General features: G+C 45.5%; 1 protein-coding gene across 1 annotated transcript; it reads left to right on the top strand.

The window, feature by feature from the left end:
• The first annotated feature begins 14,883 nt into the window (after nucleotides 1-14,883).
• Nucleotides 14,884-18,855, top strand: LOC306808833 (leukotriene C4 synthase-like). Its single transcript, XM_079319832.1, has 5 exons — nucleotides 14,884-15,452; nucleotides 16,250-16,349; nucleotides 17,322-17,392; nucleotides 17,627-17,708; nucleotides 18,103-18,855. The coding sequence occupies exons 1-5, from the start codon at nucleotides 15,395-15,397 to the stop codon at nucleotides 18,227-18,229; spliced, it is 438 nt and encodes a 145-aa protein (XP_079175958.1). The 5' UTR covers nucleotides 14,884-15,394; the 3' UTR covers nucleotides 18,230-18,855.
• The last annotated feature ends 445 nt before the right edge of the window (nucleotides 18,856-19,300 follow it).

Genomic DNA, 19,300 nt, shown 5'->3' with positions numbered 1-19,300 from the left:
CGGCCTCTCCCATTGGCGGACAGCGCGCCCATCGGCCCGCCCAGCAGCCATTCCTGCGCTTTGATTGGCTGATATCTCCGCCTCTCAACAGCCCGCCCGCCTCTAAACACGCCCCCAACGGTGCTGCCCTTCGTGGAGCGCTGTCATTGGTTGGCGGGGTTGCAGGAAGTGCCGTCTGATTGGGTGGTTGCGGGCAGGCCGTTGGGATGTGGGCGGGGTCCCAACGGGTCTCGGTCCAGCGGCGCTGCGGAGGCTGCCGGGGCATTGCGGCCGGTAGGGGGCGGTAAGGGGCGGCAGGGGGCGGGGCCAGCGCTTCACGCCCTCCCCGCGCCCCCCATCCCCTCACGCCCTTCACCCGCTGCCTCATAAAATGCCATTGTGTTAAACAGCAAAGCTATCTTTATCCTTATGTCTTTTCGTTCGCTAGAGAAGGTGTTCATGTTTTCCTGCCTTTTCAGAAAATTCAGTGTATCCGCCGGTTTTTTTCCTCAATTACAAGCCGAGGGTTTAATAAAATAGTGAACAGTGACACAGACTCCAGGGTGTTCAGAACACGGCAGTGCTGCTCAGCAGCTGCTTCTCCGAAGGCCTTGTGCAATTCCAGAACCTTTAACCTCTGCTGTGCTTTGAAAATGAAAATAACATAGTTTTGTAGAGGTGAAATGCTCTGTAAATGTTGAACGTACGTCCAATCAGTAAAGAAACACAGGGAATACAGAAATAAGTGTCCCTGCTGGGACAGACAGGCCAAAGGACATGCTAGACTTGATGAGACGGCGTGAATGAGGTGGAGATTGAATTTGAGGAGTTTCCTGCAGGGAACACAGCCCTGTGGGGAGGAAAACGGGCTCCAGGTTCCCTGGAAGCTGCAGCAGCTCTGAGCTGTCTCTGAGCTGCGTCAGCTGAGAACAAAAAAAAAAAAAAACTGAGTTCCACAAAAAGCTGTGTCCAAACCACCCAGCCCAAAGCGAGTGTGGTCTGCGGGCTGCAGCCTGTTCCAGCAGATAGGAGGTATTCTGTAGGAATAACAAATCAAATATTAATAGGGAAAAGGAAGAAAAGGGTTATGGTTTTTTTCCCTTTGTAAACATAAATCTGTTTTGAGTTGATGCAATGAGTCAGCAGTTTAAGTTTCCCCACAGAGAAAATTCCACCGTGTTAGGACAAAGAAAGCAGGGCCCCAGCATTCAGAAATAAGGCTCAGCATAAATGAAATCAGCAAATCCCTGCTTGCACTGAAGTTTGGAATCAAACACATTTTTCCAGAAAGACACCAAGCTGGCTCCTAAACTGCTCTATTGAGCTATACCCAGACTGAGCAGAAGATGCAGACATGCAGGGAAACAGTCACAAACAACAGGCAGCAGAGGAATATCAAATGCTTAAAGAAGAACCTAAAAACAATCTGGAAAAATACTTTAAAGAGTAACAAAGCAGTGTATTTTAGCAAGTGCCCTTCTCAATCTAGGCAAACCCATTTTTCCACCAAATATCTTTCAAGCCTTTCTTTTGAATCAGGTTATTAACTCCAACATGACTGCAGGACAGCATAATACTCCTGCTGAAATCACAAAAATACCAGGAAGTTAAATATATACAAACATGTGCTTCCCATTTCTCCCACCCTTTCCCAAAAAAAGAAAACATTCCTTCCTTTTACAACCTGCTGAATCATGGCACAGGCAGGCAGCCCTGGAGCTGGCTCCTGCCTGTGCTGCTTTGTCATTGAGGAGAACAGAGCAATGTAGAAGCAATTTAAGTTACCAAAAAAAAAAAAAAAAAAAAAAACCCAAAAAAACAACAAAAAAATCTGCTAAAAACATATCTTATGCAGGGATTTTCGAGATGTTTGAACTTAGATAAAAGAAATGCAGAATGAACACGAGAGAGATAATCCAGAAGGAAAACAAAAGGGATGAGCAAAGGAAACAGAAGAATCATTCACCAGATTTAACTTCTTTGGCAGCTGAGAAGGTGATATTTTTAGACTCTTGAGTGCCAGGGCAGGGAAGATGAAACAAAGAGAATGGCAAATAGTACATAGCAAACATGATATTGTCAAGTAAAAACATTTTGGTACGTTCAGGCTTTATTGAAGCAGATTTGCTTTGTCCCACTGACACACACTCGGGAAGTGTGCTGTTCTCTGACTTTAGCAGCACAGTTGGAAAGGCAAAAATCGGGCAGTGCAGTGAGACTGGCAGAGCCTGAATATGCACACCTCAGAGGTGAGAAGCAACCCTCAGTTTGTAAGTGCAGTAGAGCTTTGAGTAATTCCATTTTGGGGAATTTTCTTGTCCTGAGTGTTATCAGACAGAAACTTCACTGGCACTTTCTTAATTGCCTCTAACTTGATCTTCAAAGTGTTCCTCCTTTCGTAATCCCTTCAGGGCATTGCCACATTGCCAGAGTTCTTGCATTTCAAGCACTAGTAGTACATCATTTCAGACTTGTCTTCTCTGTAAAACTGGCAAGAAGTGAGTGGAAAATCCAGCAGGTCATCGTGACAGGAAGGACACCACACTGACAAAAGAGCAGGCAGTCAAGGCAGACAACCAATGAGAGAACACTGACTTTTGCTCTTTCAAACTTTGAACTGCAGGAGGGAAGGCAAGCTCACATCTCTGTACGGAGCAATGTCCATGTGCCCTGGAATGCTTTCCATGGAAAACACGTTTTGTTACAAAGACATCATTGGAGACAATACTTGAGAGAAGGATGGGAAAAGATGTGTGAACATTATCACAGTGGGGGAGAGGATAAGCATCTTAAAGGGAAATAATGAAGTCCTGTCATTTTCAGAGCTAATAAACATGGATGTAAGAAATGTTATAAATTAATTGTAATAAGATGAAGCAGGTAAATAGAAGAAAAATCAGCAGAGAAGCAGTAACAGAGTACTCACAGATGGATGGAAAGTGACAGGCAGACACAGTACTAAGGTGGAAGAAGACAATCTATCCACCTGATACCATTTGCACCATCTTGGAAGTATCCCTGAGAACAGCAACTTTACAGACAACTTCTGGAACCCAGAAATTCAGAGTTACCCAAGACAAGATAGTAGGTGCAGGTTTGGTCTGGACATAAGTTAGGGAAATCCTGATGGTTGTACACAGCTTTCCTGGCTCCCATGGACATTGCACAGGTTTGCTGGGCACCATTTGGCTTCTTTTGTGCTCCTTTCTGCCAGTCCTTTCATGGACCTGGTGTAGGTTTGCTGGAGAGTGACCCTCATATATCCCCAGAATTGTGTCCTCCTTGAGAGTCTCACGCTTGAGGTATTTGCATCCAAACATGGTTGCAACATTTGCAACATGAGTTATTCACTCACCAGGGAAATGCAGGTTACCCTTTGGATTTAAACACAGCTGAAGACTTGCCAGCAACAGCACGAGACTGCCAATACCTTGGTGTCCTGAGGGCATCAGCAATGCCCAAAACCTTTTGTAAAGAAAATACTCAATTCCCACAGCTCTCTGAGAGCCAGGGTACAGAGAGGGGCTGTGAGTGTGATTAGGAGAAAGGCCAAAAGAGACACAGAGTCTTTCTGCTTTAGCTCACACATTTCAGATTCACCAGATCAGACTGACTGACAATAGCTGCTCTTCCCCAGCTGCTCATGGCTCTGTGATAATTCCTCTGCCATAACCTCTTGAGTTGCAACCACCTTGCATGGTACCACTGGGGGCTGTCTGGCTCAGGGCTTATGCTTTGTGTGTTTGGAAGCAGTTGTTTGTTTTGAGAAATAACACCCCCCCCCCCCCCCCCAAATCCAAGACTCCCTGCTCCCCCCCCACAAAAAAAAAAAAAAACAAAAACAACCCCACAAAAACCCATCACAAATAAACAAACAAAACCCACTCCTCCCCCCTCCAAAAACTAAAAATAAATCATTTCTGAATGGTCAAGTTTCACATTCCACTTGCCTCTTGGCTTCAGGGGACAAGAACTCCTCCAGCCCTGCACAAGAAGCCAGACATCTGGAGCCAGATGCAACCCTGAGTTAACTGAGCTGGCCTCAGCACAGTGTTCCTCCTCAGCTCTCTCCTTTCCCCACCACATCCTCTCAAAAAACAAGCAAAATCATGGTAGAGTTGCTGCATTCCTGACATGCCATATAAATAGCACAAGGCCACCACCTGGAACCCCTGGCCCACCCTAATCCCAATTTACTGAAGTCAATAAACAAGGAATTAGCAGTGCTTAACTCAGTAACCTCTCCAGACTGGCCACTCTCCCACTTGCAATCATCAGCTGCTGGAGCTGAGGAGGCTGGATAACAGAAAACATACATTTCAGCCATTTTAATGGGTCTTTGTGTCTGATGAAAAAACCCTCACCACTCTTTTCTTTTAAGGAAGGCAGAAACCCACATGTGGTCAGTACCCTGCATGCTGTCTTTTGATCCCTATTTTTTATTCTTCCCTACTGTTTTCACTTTAATCTTGCATGTGGTTTTACACTGAGCCTCTTTCTATTACCAGCATGCCACCCCCATGTGGCTTCCTCCTGCGTGCTCCTGTGGCTGTCCCAAGGCTGGTGTTGGGCACTTGTCCCAGCTGTAATCAAACCAAGTAAAAGAGACATGGTTTGATCTCTGCTGGGTCAGCAGAACTGGCTTTTTGAGGAGCAGCAGGGATGTAGACATGCCTGACCAACTTGAGAAATCAGACCTTTAACATCTAGTGCAACTGCTGATGAAGGCAGGCTGGTGCTGAAATACTCCACTGTCAGAACAGCCCAGGTGGGACAAATGCCCCATTCATTGTCTCTGCTATGGAGCATCATCTTCTGGTGGATGACCCTTGGAGAAAACTGAGACAACCGATTGAGTTGAGAGACCTGTAAATCAGAGAGCTCTGTAATGTGCAGGAGGGACTTGCTTTGGAGAAACAACCCCCCAAGGACAACTACTTCCCAGTGACAGCTCCTTCCCCATCGTGTGTGAGATGTACAGAGGTGCAAGTGCCCAGAGGGAGGGGCAGGACACAGCTGCTCACGGCTGCAACCAGCCAGCAAGGATTGCATGTGCACTCCCTGTATCCCTAATAACCACTGGGTCATGGGCTGGAGCTGCTCGTTTAGGGACTTTTTCACGTTTAGCTCCCTCTTGAAAAACAACAGCAGTGCCGCAGCTGCTCCAGGGGGTGGTCCATGCTGGGGTGGGGTCCATTTCTAGGCTCACCCCAGGAGAGTATCAGCAAATGGGAGGGCAAGGCAAATCTATTTTCCAAAGAAAATCGCTTTCTCTCTATACTGTTGTCTCCTGTGCTGGGGTGCACTAGGGAAGTATTAAAAGGCAGGTTATAGTCAGGAGAGGGAGAGGCTCCTTCTGCTGTTTCTCCCTGGGGCAGGTCCTGCCAACACCAGCTGCTCCCAACCGCAGCTCCCCGCTGCCTTCTGGTGGCAAAAATTCACGATGGATCTCCCTCCCGGCCCGGGATTCTCCTCCCAAGCCGGCGCCAAGGCACTTGCACAGGGCGTGTGGTTTGGGGCCCTGTCTCGCACCCTTCCTGGCCTCGCCTGCCCTCCCCTCCCTGCAGAGCTGGACTTTTCTGCAGAAAAAAGCTCCATTCTGTTCCAGGAAGGGAGGGGGTAAACAAACCCTGTGTTTTGAAGGATCTAACTCTGCCTCCAGAAATGAGACATGTCTTCAACGCTTCTCTGCTTCACAGGAGCTCCAAGACCCTGGCAGCCCTTTGTCAACAACCCCAGAAAATGCAGGCACCTCCGAGGCTCCAGATGCCCAGGGTTAGCTGGTCAGAAATGGTGAATGGATTTCCACTCCTGTTTGCTGGGAGCAAACCAGCCAGCAGTGAAGGGCTTATAGGATTTGCTGCTGCTTGTATTTGTGATAGACATCTCCTAGGAAAGGATTAGCTGCAGGGTCCAGAGGTGGTCCCATGCCTGCCTGGCCCCCAAAGGTCAGCAGGAACAAAGAGTGAGGATTTTGTCACTGCTGGAGTGCCTAGCTGCCAAGCTGTGCCCTGCCCAGGGACAGCAGTGAGTGGCACAGATGTGGAAGCACATTGAAGAAGATCATAGCAAGCCCTTGCTTCCAGCCCACTGCATGGGGCTGTGTACAGTGAAAGTGATCTTGGAGGGCCCAACCTCCAGAATTTTCTGCAGGAATATGCTGCTTTTTCTGGCATTGTTGTGGTTGGCAAAACCCAAATGGCGTTACAGTGAGGTGTGCATTCCCTCCCTTGGTTACAGAGGAAAATTTGTCAGTCTGAGCTCTTTCCCAAAAAGTGTCTAGAAATAGGCAAAAAGTGTGCACTGTGGAGATGTACTGGAGGTTTCTTTCATGGGACTATATATGTTTTTATTGTATATCACCCAGAAGGCCCTTGAAGTGTAGAGTGAATCTGAGACACAGCCTGTGGTGTCCTTATTATCTTTGTAGACAACTGAAAACCCTTTGGCTGGGAAGCCAAGGCTGTCCACATCATCAGCAATCACCCTGAGAACCCTTCAGCCCTACCCCTCACCAGAGAGCTCTGCTTTGGAGCTGCTTGTTCGTGACAAAGTCGAGACAATGATGACTGTATTAGCACCAAACATTTCTGCCTATTCTGACTCATTCCAAGACAAAAGCAGAGCCTGTCCTCCAGGCTCTCCTACTGAGCTTGAGCCTTGCTGCCACTGGTGTTTGATTATGTGAGAATGAAAGGAAATTATGTTTAGTGCCATTTCAGAAATCAAATAACTTTTTAAAAAAGCAGATGTAGGCAAGAGCATGTCAACCAAAGAAGACAATTAGTGAGAATCTGAGATCCACAGGATTTTCTTCCACTTCAGAGTAAGGAGAGTGAACAGCATAGCCCTAAGGGGCTGATGCTCTTGCTGTTCTTTACTGTCCTGATCTTAGCTTCACCCCAGTCTTCAGTGCAGCTGTCTGGAAAGCTGGAAATTGTTTAAATCTCGTAAATATGGCCATTCTAACACTGTTTCCAGGGAAAAAGTTGAATCAGAGATGATGAAGTAGCATTGTGGTTACGTGCAAGTGCAACAAATGCTGCAAAATTCTCTGCAGAGTTAGGAGATGCAAAAACCCGAGGGAATGCAGAGGTGGGGATTTTTTTTTTTTCAGAACTGGCTGGCTGTTAAAGCAAGCAGAAGTTGGGAGGTGAGATGCTTCCTTTGCTGCTTGGACAGATAGGGAAATAAAGGTGCTCTAGTCAGTCACAGAAAATGCTTGGCACGAGAGGGAAAGGAATGGTTAAGGTTACACAAGTGAAACATGACAACCTTTGCTTTCATTTTCAAGTCAAATAGCTCAGAATTAGATCTTATCACTCAAGACTTGAATTAATCATGGGGCAAGTGTTTTAACTGAAAGAAACAGATCAAGTAATAAAGGCAAGCTGCTACCAAGCTCAATGGAAACTCAAAAAGAATGAGGAGGAATGAAGAAAGAGATCTGATTAAGATTAATAAAAGCATCATCTGCACCTTAGGGAATGTTGGTGCTCTCAAACACAAATTCCAAACTCAGGAATATGGTGCTTTAGTTTTCCATCAAGATACTGGGCTGGGTAAGAGCTTGGATTCTTTCAGAGTGGGCTAAGTCCCCCAATATGAAGAGGCTGAGCTGAGCTGCCCCCTCATTTGACTTTGTAGAAACTGTGGGTAATAAATATCAGGTGCATATCAAATAAGCTCACTATTTTGATTTTACATTTCCAGTTCATATCTTTCATTGATTCTAAATCTCTTCTCCATTAGACTCTCCCTTTCACAAGTGCTTATAACATGGAACTGGAATCAGTCACTGACTTACTTTGTAGAAGATCAACATTCTCTTCATTATTTTTGGGGTATTTTAATCTAAGACTTTGTACTGTGAACAGGTACATTTTTAATCTGTCCATCAACTTAGTGACAAGGGTCTTTCCTTTTGTTTCTGCTGGACAAGTCCCATCCAAGTTAGAAGTGGTCTGAGCTGTGAGCTTTCTGCAGTCCTAGACAGACTTTTGTTAGAGGATGTTTTCTAATACCTTTCTACAAAGCAGCAAAAAGAATCAGAGATCCTTCTCCCTTTATGAATATGCTGTTGTAAATATGAGGCAAACTCAAAAATGCCCAAATTAAATTTGACATTAAATTTGTTTCTAATAGTTTAGTAATTTTTTAAAATTGAATACAAGCCAGGGTCTGCTTTCAAGCTCTTCATAGATTTTAAAATATATATTAAAAATCTGTATATCTATAAGAAAAATCTATATTTAAGGAAAATATACATAATAAAAAATCAATCTGTATGAATCTCATTAAGAACTCCTGTATTAAGGATGAAGAAGATCACTGGTATGATAAATTATAAATTCTGAAAGTGTTGATCATTTGAGAACTTTGAGGGTGATTTTAACTAATTTTCATAGGAGTAAAAAAGTGTTCTGCAGATAGTAGTTGACTGTGTTAATCTACAGCAAATATTGAACCTCTGGAAATTATAGGTGGAGATTTTTCTATTTGCTTTAATAATAACTTAAACACTGTTCACTGATAAGTGCTGTAACAACAGGCTGGATTTGTTTTGGATCTCTGTGAGTGCTGAACAAAAGCATTGAATTGTGATGTAAAACAGTGAATACCAGCAATCACTGTCAGGGCTTTCAAATAGCAGAGCCCGGGCTCCTGTTTCTGTGCTGAACTGTGCTTTCCTCCCCAGGCCCTGGATAAAAGGCTGCTCCTGATCCTGCAGTGCAGGGAGGCAGGGAATGGATGCTTCTCCTGCAGAATGAAGCTGGCAAAGCCAGGAGGCTGTGTCAAGAGCTGACTTGGCACTGAGAATTCTCCTAACAGGAGAGGCCACCATCAGGACATGTCGAGTTAGGCAGCATCCCAGACCTGTGCAGTATGGAGGAGATAGGTGGATGTTGGAAAATGGGTGTTCTAAATTTAAGATACAACAGACAGCAGAATGCACACCCCAGTACTGTCCATCTCACCGTATTGCCCTCACAGGCACCAATCTAAACCACTATGGCTACATGGTTTGAGGACAAACATGGTGGCTTCTGAGGGATTTGCATCACTAAGATAGTGTTCCTTAAGCATTAAACACCCCTTGCTGTAAGAGGGCAGTGGAATCATGGCAGGAAACTGGAAGCAGTAGAATACTTCTTGTGTAAAGGCTACAGGAAATTCTGGAATTACAGAGGCTCTTTCTGCCTTTTTCCCCAGCAGAGGTCCAGGGTGAACAGCTCTATCAAGGAGCTCAATGACTGCCCCATGTCACTCAATGAACCCTTTTCTTGTCAGAGCACTTACAGACACCATCCAGGCTTTGGAAAGCAGAGTCACCAAAGTAGCATCATTTCAATTGCCATTTCAGCCTCTCAGTGGTTAAAAGCAAGGGTGTGCAGACAAGTCATGTATTTAGCACTGTTTTATTAAATTCTTTAACACAGTTGTATCATGCAACCATTTCACACCCTAAAAATAAACCCAGCTGGTTCTAAAGAAAGCCCTTTGTCCCAGTGTGGAATTGGTCACTACTTTATGACAGCTGAGAGGTGGTTTCTCAGGTTTGGCCAAAACTCCCTGTTGATACTTCTTAAAGGCCTGTGGGAAAAGAAAGATTTTCTAACTCTGTGTGTGTGCCCTGGCTTCCCAGGACACAGCCCCTCACTGCTTGCCACTGTGGGCCAGTGCCTCCACAGCTGGGGGGGCTGAAGTCACTCAGAAGATGAAGACCAGTGCCAGGTACCTGGTCCCAGTTGCACCTCTGGGACTGTTCTTGGCTCAGCTTTACAACCCAGAAGCTGGGACAGAAAGGGAAAGGCTCAGAAGAGGTCTCTACTGTTGGTACTTTAAATGGTGCCCCCACCCAGCTTGAGATGCTGGGGTAGGAGTTTCCTGCTCTTGCAGGGGGACAGCAGAGCTGGTCAGCCTTCACACAGCATCTGGGCTCCATATGAGGCTGGAGGAGTCACATTCCTGTGGCAGCTCTCCCCAGGGACTGTCCCCAGCCTCACTCTCCCTGCAGTTGCCACCACTGTCGAGTACACACAGGTTAGCTTGACCTTGGCCAGTCTCTGCCACACAAAGGCCACAAGAAATGATGGCCAGTAACCAAAAACCTGTCTGCTCCCACACTTGCTTCTTGCTCCCATGATCCAAAGGTGCTGCTGTCCCCCTGGTCTGGAGCCAGCAGGAGATGTGGAGGCTGGCTCTGTTTAATTTCTCATTTGGAGATGGGAGAAGAAGCAGAGCCTGTCTGTGTTCCACTGTGTGAGCCAGGCAGCCTCTTCTTTCTGCTTCCAGTGCACAGTGTGTGTGTCCCTCTGCCTGGGCTCCATCCCCTGCCCCACACATCACTTGGGGCATCCTCTGGGATGACACTGAACGAGTTCAAAGAACAGTCCAAACGGTGGTCTGCTTTCATTCACAGAATTTGCCTTTGATTCCTTCTGACGATACATTTCAAAACTTTTTGAGGCTGCTGACGTCAATGGAGAGACATCTGTCAGTTTCCTGCCCACAGTTTTTCTGCCCTTGCGCAAGTTTGTCCATGGGCCTCGTGCTGATGGCTGGACACTCCATGGTCTCACCTTCTGTATTTATATTTACAAAATTTGATTATTTATTATTTATACAGTATATATATCTCACCTGGGTGAGCTGTGCCCTAGTGTTATGGACAGTGTGACACAGGGCAGGATCTCAGCAGGACTCAGGTTTGAGCACTGTCCTGCAGCACTAAGCAAGGAGAGAAGAGCATCTCCAGGGAGGACCTATGGTAGATCTCCCCTCAAACCATCTCCTTTCCCTCAACCCCACATGGGACAGAACTTTGGTGTGAAAAGTCACCGTAAGGCAGAGGGATCAGTGCCCTCCTGATTGGCCCATCCCTGAAGACATCACTTTGCACAGCAACACCTCCCCATTTCAGGTGAATTCCCAACTCTTGACCTGTTTCTGACAAGCCAAGAGTCTCTTCTTTGCAGGAGACATGTTAGAAATTCCAGTCTTTCCCCTGGAAAATGTCTCCTTAGAGCTGCCCTCACTCTGCCCCTCTCCAATGCCCTGTCTAGCTTTATCTCATAACCAGCTAGGGCCAGCCAGCATCTGGGTGTGCTGGTCCAAACCAGACAGAAATGTTGAACAGCTCTATTTCTTCACCTCTATAATTCAGGAAAAGGGAAGCTGCATTTCCTGACCTCTCTTCAGGCTTTGATGCATTCTGATGTACCCTGTACACTTGCAATTTTTTCCCACATCATTATAAGATAATACTAAGTCAATGTTAACATAAGAGCTTCCAAAGATGTTTGAAAGGCTTGTTTGTCCCTCTACAAAGGGAAATCCTCCCCCTCCCTGACATATGCACTTACTGCTCCTGAGATTTATTCTTCAAGTGAGCCACTTTCTGGCATTGTTCCTTTTTGTTTATTCACTATTCCTGACCTTCTGTTAAACAGGAGGTAGGAAAATTGGCAAAACACACAGGAAAGGCTTTCCTTGTGTGACAATAACACAAGACAAGGCAAGGTAAGAGAGACATATAATTAATAGTTTTAACCGATGTTGATAATAAATTTAGGAGTATAAATCATTTGAATGTACCAGTGCCTTCAGATGATGAATTAAGGGGAGAGTTTTGGCATTGCTTTTATGCTGATGTTGCCTTCAGTCAGACTTAATATGCATATGGATAAAGCTCACTAAACTCAATTAGAAGAAAGCTTTAAAAAAATTTCTCCAAACTACCCCTTAATAAACGATTATAAATATTAATTTATGTGGTTTTCCAAAGACCCAGCTTTTCATCTTGCTTTCTAGAAAATTACTTCTGATGTTTTCCCTGATTGATCTCTAAAGTGAGGTCCTTCACCTTTTCTGAAACAAGAAGTGCTGTCAATAGGTGTTTGTCTGTGGTTCTGCTCCATACAGAAGCATTCAAGATTCAACCAAAGACTCATTTGGCCCCTAGAAATTTTGCTATAACTAAATATTTGTGAACATTTATGTGGCCTCTTTGATCTGACATAGATAAATAAATGCCAGGAATATGGTCTGAAATCAGTCTGGGTGAACAAGCTAATGCACATCTCCAATATACAGAGTTTATACTCCAAGAGATGAGTTGTATAATGCCAACCTGGATGTTGCTGACAAAATTAACTACCTGCTCTTTACTTTTTGAATGGAGGACCCTCTGGATAGATGCTCATTTTAGAAAGTTATAGTTACTCTTGTCATGCAAAGTTTTAATGTTTTTTACAAAATTCAGAACCCAGGACACATTTCAATGCACTCAGGAGATCTGATTCAGCTTAGACCTAGCTCTGAGTCTGTTTGGAAGCACAGAGCAGAAATTGTCCGCAGCTGTCCCCACTTCCTCACAACGTGGCCAGTTGTCCCTTCCTAAGAAGTAAAGTAAAGAATTCTTTTTTTTCTTGCCATATTTTTAGCGTGTCCTTCCTTTCATAGATGGAAAATTCAAGAATTCCAGGGAAATCTCAACACGTGATGTCTGAGTTGAAGAGAAGCCTCCAGGGGAATGGGAGATCAGGAGGGCTCCTTGCCAACCCCACCACCCCGCCCTGAAGGGCTGTACTTGAACAGACTGAGTTGCTTGGGGCTGACCGCTCTTTCTTTCTCTCTAAATAGAAAAATTCTTTCTTCTATGTGAGAAAAAATTCTTTTGGATGAACCTTCCCCTCCTTTTTCCTTTGTGATTTCTACAAAGACAGTAACTGTTCTCACAAGCAATCCCACAGTCACGGGTTTGGATGTAGAAGGATTCCAAAGGATTCAGAGGGAAAGGACTCACAAGTACAACCTGCATTAGAAGATATTTCCAGGTTTGTGCAATAGGATTGGAAGAACGAGGTGCCTTCATGCTTCACAGCTGAAGGGTGAGTTGCTCATCTGCAGAATGTTCTCTCTTCCACTGACAGAAAGCTCTTGAGCCATTGTGTGCTCCTGAAATACATTTCTAGGGGATGTTACTGTGTGTAATGGTGCTGGACTCAGCAGTGCTGGCTTCTCCTTGCCCTGCTGCTCTGGGCAACTGATAGGTGCAGTAAACTCTACGGATGCTTAAAATTGCTCCAATGCATTGTGTTGATCATTTTTCTTCCCAAGATTATATTTAATCCCTATTAGTGTCACAGTCCAGCTCAGAGTGTATCCCTACAGTGAAAATTAGGAGGCAGAAAGGATTCTTGGCTGCAGGAAGAAGTGGCAGAAGCAACCATGGGCACAGAGAAATGCCTGCAATGATGACTCAGTGGGAGGTGCGAGGACTTTGTGCCCTCCTGACCTCTCACATGGAGCCTCATTCATCTGGCATAACCTGGAGTGCCAGGGAGTGGGAGAGGGCTGCAGCACTTCAGTGGCTCCTGCACAGCAAATCCACCCTGAGGAGGACCTGGGACTGCAAGACTTGTCTTTGCCAAGAAGGGAACTTGTCTGTGTCGGCTTCGGAGGGTGAGGTATCACAATCCACTGCAGTCTGTGGGTGCAAGGCTGCCCACCCATGACAGCCTCACCCAGGGGCATTTGGTGCTGGGGCCAGGTACCTGTGCCTGCTCCTTGTAAGCACTGAGGGAGAGTGGAAAATAAAGTGAGTTCTGATGGTGAGGCGCAGGGATAAGGAGAGAGCTGTGCTCTTCAGGAGTTTAAAAACAGCTTGAAAAATTATGCTTTGGAGGAGGGAGGAAAAGGTGGGGGGGAGACATCTGTGCTTGTTTATTCATTCATGTTTCTATTGGCCTTTATTTTATTTAGACCATGCTAGTTGATGACACTAGAAGTATTCTGTGTTTAGTGATGATCCAGAGAGCAGGAATGTTTGTGGCAGCCTGTGCAGCACCTCCTGGCCCAGATTCCATTATACACATTTGACACTGTTGGTGCAGCTTACAGAGTGTTGCCATCTGATGGAGGTGTAAGCTCAAATCTTTTCTGCCCAGTTGTTTTCTTTATTTTCTTTCACTATCAGGCTGTTATCAGAGGAAAATCAAACATCATTAAGCACTGCTAGTCCTCTTCCCTTCTTGAGCTGACACAGGGGAGTTCTTAATTTCTTTGACAACTAAATAGAAGAAAACAAAACAAAACACAGTGTTCCTCATATTTCTAAATTGCAGTCACTGCAATGAAAAAGTTTCAATTCTGAAGTAAAGGAATTAATCTTAGAGCTGGTGTTTGAAAAACAATGGGATGTGTATTTGATATTTGGAAAAACACTAAGCTGGGACATTATTATAGCCATTTTGGGTGCCTTTATAGCTTATAGAGAGGCAGAAAACCAGAACCAGTATATTGCTGCTTAGAAAGCTTATCAAAGACATCAGGTGTAGAATGTAATTTCTACAAACTGCTTTAATATAACTTTCTATAACAGTGGTGTTCAACAATCACTTTGTCTTAACCTGATTTCCTTTTTCTCTGGTCTGATGGGAGAATTCTTCGAATGAAGGGAGAAGAAGGAAACAAAGCTGATGGTGCCAGCAGCTTATGTCTGTGCCAGCTGTTGTGCTGGTAGATGGGAACTAGATAAATGGGTCTCTTCTGACACATGAAAATGTAATTTTCTTTTTGCTATGTCCTGATGAATTTTGCAGGTTTTTCCCCACAAAGAACTCACACTGGTGTTTATGGTGAGAATTCACTGGGCTGAGGATTGATCAGATGCCTTAAATGCTCATCTCCCAGCCTTTCTGGGATGACATCTGGCTCTGAAACTCCCTTGGTGTCTGACAGTCATTCTGCAGGACCCATCCCCAGATAAAATATCAGTGTGCAGGACAGATCTAGAGACCTTTTATACTTTATCACTTCCTCTCTTATTGCCTCAGAGTGTTTTTCATGCAGGGTCTCAGTGTGGCTGTAAGTCATTCTCTGTACCCAAGTATATTATCCAAAATGTGTGTAGGATTATGTAAAAAGGGATATGTACCTTGGAATGCTGCCTGGGCTCTGGTGTGACACAACAGACCAAACACAGCTTTGGTTTCTCCTGGAACATCACCAATGGGGATGTGCCCTGGCCTAAAGCAGATACCCTGGGGGGAGTGGATTAGTGGGTTATTGAGATTTGTCCATCCATTCAGCTCCCAGTTCCCTTATCTCTCACATTTTTCTCTCTACTGGCTTTTCCATTTCCTCATAACTCCTGAAAACGGAGGGGCGGGAACGGAAATACTCCATTAAACTTGTCTCCACTGATTTCCATTTCCAAAGTGCATATGATAACAGGCACACCAGGCTTCTCCTGGGTATCAATACCACAGACTAAATCTTTGGTTTGCTTGTTCCTTCAATTAGAACAACCTAGGCTGTCAGATACCATCGAAAACTGCCACACCAGCAAGGACTGAACCTGGTCAGAGGAACTTCTGATCAAGATTTTTTAGGGTCTGGGAAAGTCAGTATGTTGGATCAGATTCATTGGCTGGCAGCTGTGACAGTCCTGGGAGTCCTGGAGCAAGGTAGGGACAATTGGATGCATGTACTCAGATACTGGCTGGATCAATCTGCTGTAACTCCCTCGATTTTCTTCTGCTTTCATATTTAATATCTCCTGTTGCACTGGCATTTTGCTGCTTTTCAGACAGTGAATGGATATCTTGTCTGGGTTCTGGAGAGCATTCAACCAAATGAGTGCACGGGAAGCCCTTTCTCTGAACTGACCTCCTCAATTCAGAAATTTTTTGGTATATTTTTCTCTCTACAAACATATAGAATTTCCTTCTTTGTGTTTACAGCAGCTCCTGAAGTGCATGTAGATGTGAGCATACAAGGAGCTCTGTGGTATGAAAAGGTGGAAGGATGGGCTGTGGTGGTCACATAGAACATCTCCCAGCCATGAGACCACATTGCATGACAATTTAATTCAGTGTCTGGTTGGCTTATCTGTGGCATCAGTTCCATCCTTGCACAGATATCAGAATTTAGAAGAGGAAAAAATAAAAAGAATTTAAAATCCTTGAAACTGTCAGTAGTAAAGTGCATCTGAATTGTGCAACAATTTTACCATCTGCTGATTATGCAAGAAAGCAAATAACACTGGTAGCTGTGACTGTGTATTCCTTGCTTCCCTATAGCTCTGGGTTATTGCTTTTCCTTATCTAGAAGGTACCTGGGATTTTATTCCAACTTTCTGTGCTGTGTGGGTGTGGGGTTAGGAAGAGATTGCAGATCTTTTTTCCAGCCTCTGGCCAGCTCCTGACTCCACTGTTCCCAGCCATAGGACTGACCACTGCTACTTTTCTCTCTTTTGCTGCAGCCTACTTCTTCCTCCAGGTGATCTATGCTAGGAGGCTGTTTGGCATTTCACCTCCAAAAATCACAGGCCCTCCTGAATTTGAAAGGATTTTTCGAGCACAGTAAGAAACTCCTCTTACTTGATGTTTGTCAGATCTCATGTGACTGCACTGCCTTTCCCCTGCTTAGCTATTCCTTTTCTGGAACTGTAATCTGTAATTAAGCAATTACTTCCCTCGAGGTTAATTAATGGGTTGAAGAGTTAACATCAGGATGGGGTTGGCTCTTGAGTCCTAAATCAGCCATTGCTGATAGAAACCACACAGGAATCTCTGCTGTACAGTGAAGGGCTCCTAAAGACATAACCCTTGGTGCCTGAGACTTAGACTGGTTTTATCCAACTGGTGTTCTAAGTTCAGGCAGTTTCAGCCCTGGTCTGAACCTCATTCATGGCAAAGGACAAATTCCTAGAAAGATCTCAGCTGGAGCTGGAATGAGGATAATCCAGCATCTCTGCTGTGACTTCTGCACTAGGACTGCAGTGGGAAGGAAGGAGCTTCCATTTTTGCTGTAGCTGACCACTGGTAAAAAAGCAACTGAGTAGCTGGAGCTGGATCCCCTCAGCCATCCCCTTCTTTGCTCCTTCATTAGCCAAGACTCAGCTTCTTTTTGTGTTACTTTGGGAGGACAATCCCAACAGTTCTGTGTGCTCCTGCACAAAACCCAGGCTGTTCTGGCCTTATCTACTTGAGAGACAGAGGGCTCAGGGCTTTGGGGCATTGACAGCAGCGTTTGAGCTGCAGCACTTGGGAAGGAGCAGTGGGAGTGGTTCATGGAGCCTTTCTGTGCACAGTCTGACATGGGAATCTTTTGCTTAATTTCTTGTACTCTGGAGACCCTGTTCTTTCCACTCTTTAATTTCTGTGAATAGAGCTGGGAGAGCAACTGCAGGGAAAGGAGCAAGCCTGGAGGCTTTTTATGACAACATCAGTTCTAAAAAGCAAAAGCCTCTAGTGCCTAGAGACTGCTGGAGGAAGCAAAAGAGGAAGAGTTTCCTTCCTTTCCCTAGTTTATGACCTTTCTCTTTCCTTCAGGGTAAACTCCTCTGAGTATTTTCCCATCTTCCTGGCACTTCTGTGGCAAGCTGGACTCTTCTTTCATCAAGGTGAGAATATCCCATTACCTGGTTTATCACTGGATCTGTTCCCCTGCATACTGCCTCAGTCCTCAGGTCCTGCTCAACTTCTGAACAATAAATTAGGCAGTAATACTGTCTCTGATGGGAGGATAGAGCCAGAGGACACAGAGTCTCTATTCCTTCACTTTGGGCTACTTCCTTGGTTCCAAGTAGCTCTGAAAAGCCTCTGGAGATGGTCACTGTGATCTCTCCTAAACACAGGTCTGGCTGCAGCCTTGGGTCTGCTCTATCTCTACGCCCGCTACTGCTACTTTATGGGATACAAGGCATCATCCTCAGAAAGGTAAACACACTCACACATGCTCTTGCATGCTCTCACACACTCTTACACACAGTTACACACTCTCGCACACTCTTACATGCTCAGACACACGCACACAGAGTTACAGACTCACACAGCAGCACTCAGAGGAGTACACAGTAACCCCTGGGGGGTTGTATTTGGGAATATAATGTGCTTTGGGAAAGCTCAAGACTCTTGGGTGCTCTGGGGTTCTTGCATGACTCAGCCTTGTCTCCGAGCCATAATGTGAACATGGATATAGGGCTGGGGCAGCAACACAGGTAGGGGGCAGGGGACATCCAGGGGCAGCCTTTCCACCCACTTCTGCAGGGAGGAAGGGGCTGTTCCCTCCTTCCCAGGTGCTCTGTGTCAGCAGCTGCCTCTCTCCCACCAGACTCGGCCCCATATACTTCAGTGCTGGAGTTCTCTGGATTCTCCTTGCAGTGTCAGCCCTGGGCATCCTGCATTTCTTCCTCTCTCACCATGTGGGGCTGAACATCCTGCAGCTTCTCACAGCATGACCCACTCCTCTGTGCCTCATCACTGTCCTTGTCTTCAAGTCCTGCTCCTTTCTGCCTGTCTTAATAGACTGGCTGCAACTCAACAGCCCTCAATGAGAAATCCACCTGAGCCCAAGCTTTTAACACCTCCTTCCTCACTGCCCAGCACTGGCAGGAACTGCTGAGCTGTTCAGGAGATATTTTTCCCCCATGGCACTTTATGTGCCAAGTACTTCACATCTGGTGGCTCCATCATGTCTGATGTGAAAACAACAATCCCAAACAAGGACATATAAAAGCAAACTCTTCTCCCAGTGAGTTGACAAAAGGAAGTGCCATGTGTTCCCCGTTCTCCAGCGGCTCTGCCCTCAGCCCAGGCACAGAACATGGTTTCATGCCAGTTTTCCAAGGCCCACACCTAAGAAAGGCATTTGTTTGGAACCAGATGTGAACTGAGACATAAAAAAAGAGGTGAGGGATAAACTGGAGCAGCCACCAGCATGTTTTGCAAAAGTCTGTTGGTGCCCTCAAGCTGGTTATCTGCCACTGCTGTAAATTGGATGTGCAAACTCATCACCACTGATGCATGTTCCACTTCAAACTCAGCCCAGTAACAACAGGCACAAATAAAAAGTCTCTGAACTTGCTGTCCTGGGTGTCTCTTTGTGAGTCTGCAGCTAGCAGAGAAAGGAACACAAGTGTGTGAGTGCAAGGTGACTGCCTTTGTCTCCCTGACATGCAGTCCAGTGAAGCCTGTAATTCTGTGTGCCATGGGAGGAGAGCTCTGAGGAAGGAGAAGCTGATTTTTGGAGATGTTGAGCTCATGAAATGGGTGCTGAGCCACTCAGCACCACAAAAATGGTTTACCCAAGTGTTCAGGTCCCTCCTGCATCAGGAGGGGCTAGATTTTCATGAGTCCAGTATTCACAATACTGATGCTTTTGGCCACTGGTGCCCTCATGTTAGTGCCACAGCTCAAGAAATCCCAGCAGTGCTCTGTGTGTCATCATGGGGGGAATTCACACCAAACTCAGAGAGTGAAAATGATTACATGAGCATGATGCCAGTCCAACCACATTGTAAAGCCCACTG

This window comes from Erithacus rubecula (genome assembly GCF_903797595.1).
Source record: "Erithacus rubecula genome assembly, chromosome: 16".
Taxonomy (NCBI): Eukaryota; Metazoa; Chordata; class Aves; order Passeriformes; family Muscicapidae; genus Erithacus; species Erithacus rubecula.
Note: the sequence above shows the minus strand (reverse complement) of the source record. Positions and strands in the feature narration are given on the sequence as shown.

Coding starts and splice junctions, on each gene's coding strand:
- LOC306808833 (XM_079319832.1), top strand. CDS start 15,395: ATGTTGGATCAGATTCATTGGCTGGCAGCTGTGACAGTCCTGGGAGTC. Junction 15,453..16,249: donor CCTGGGAGTCCTGGAGCAAG/GTAGGGACAATT, acceptor CTTTTGCTGCAG/CCTACTTCTTCCTCCAGGTG. Junction 17,393..17,626: donor TGGACTCTTCTTTCATCAAG/GTGAGAATATCC, acceptor TCCTAAACACAG/GTCTGGCTGCAGCCTTGGGT.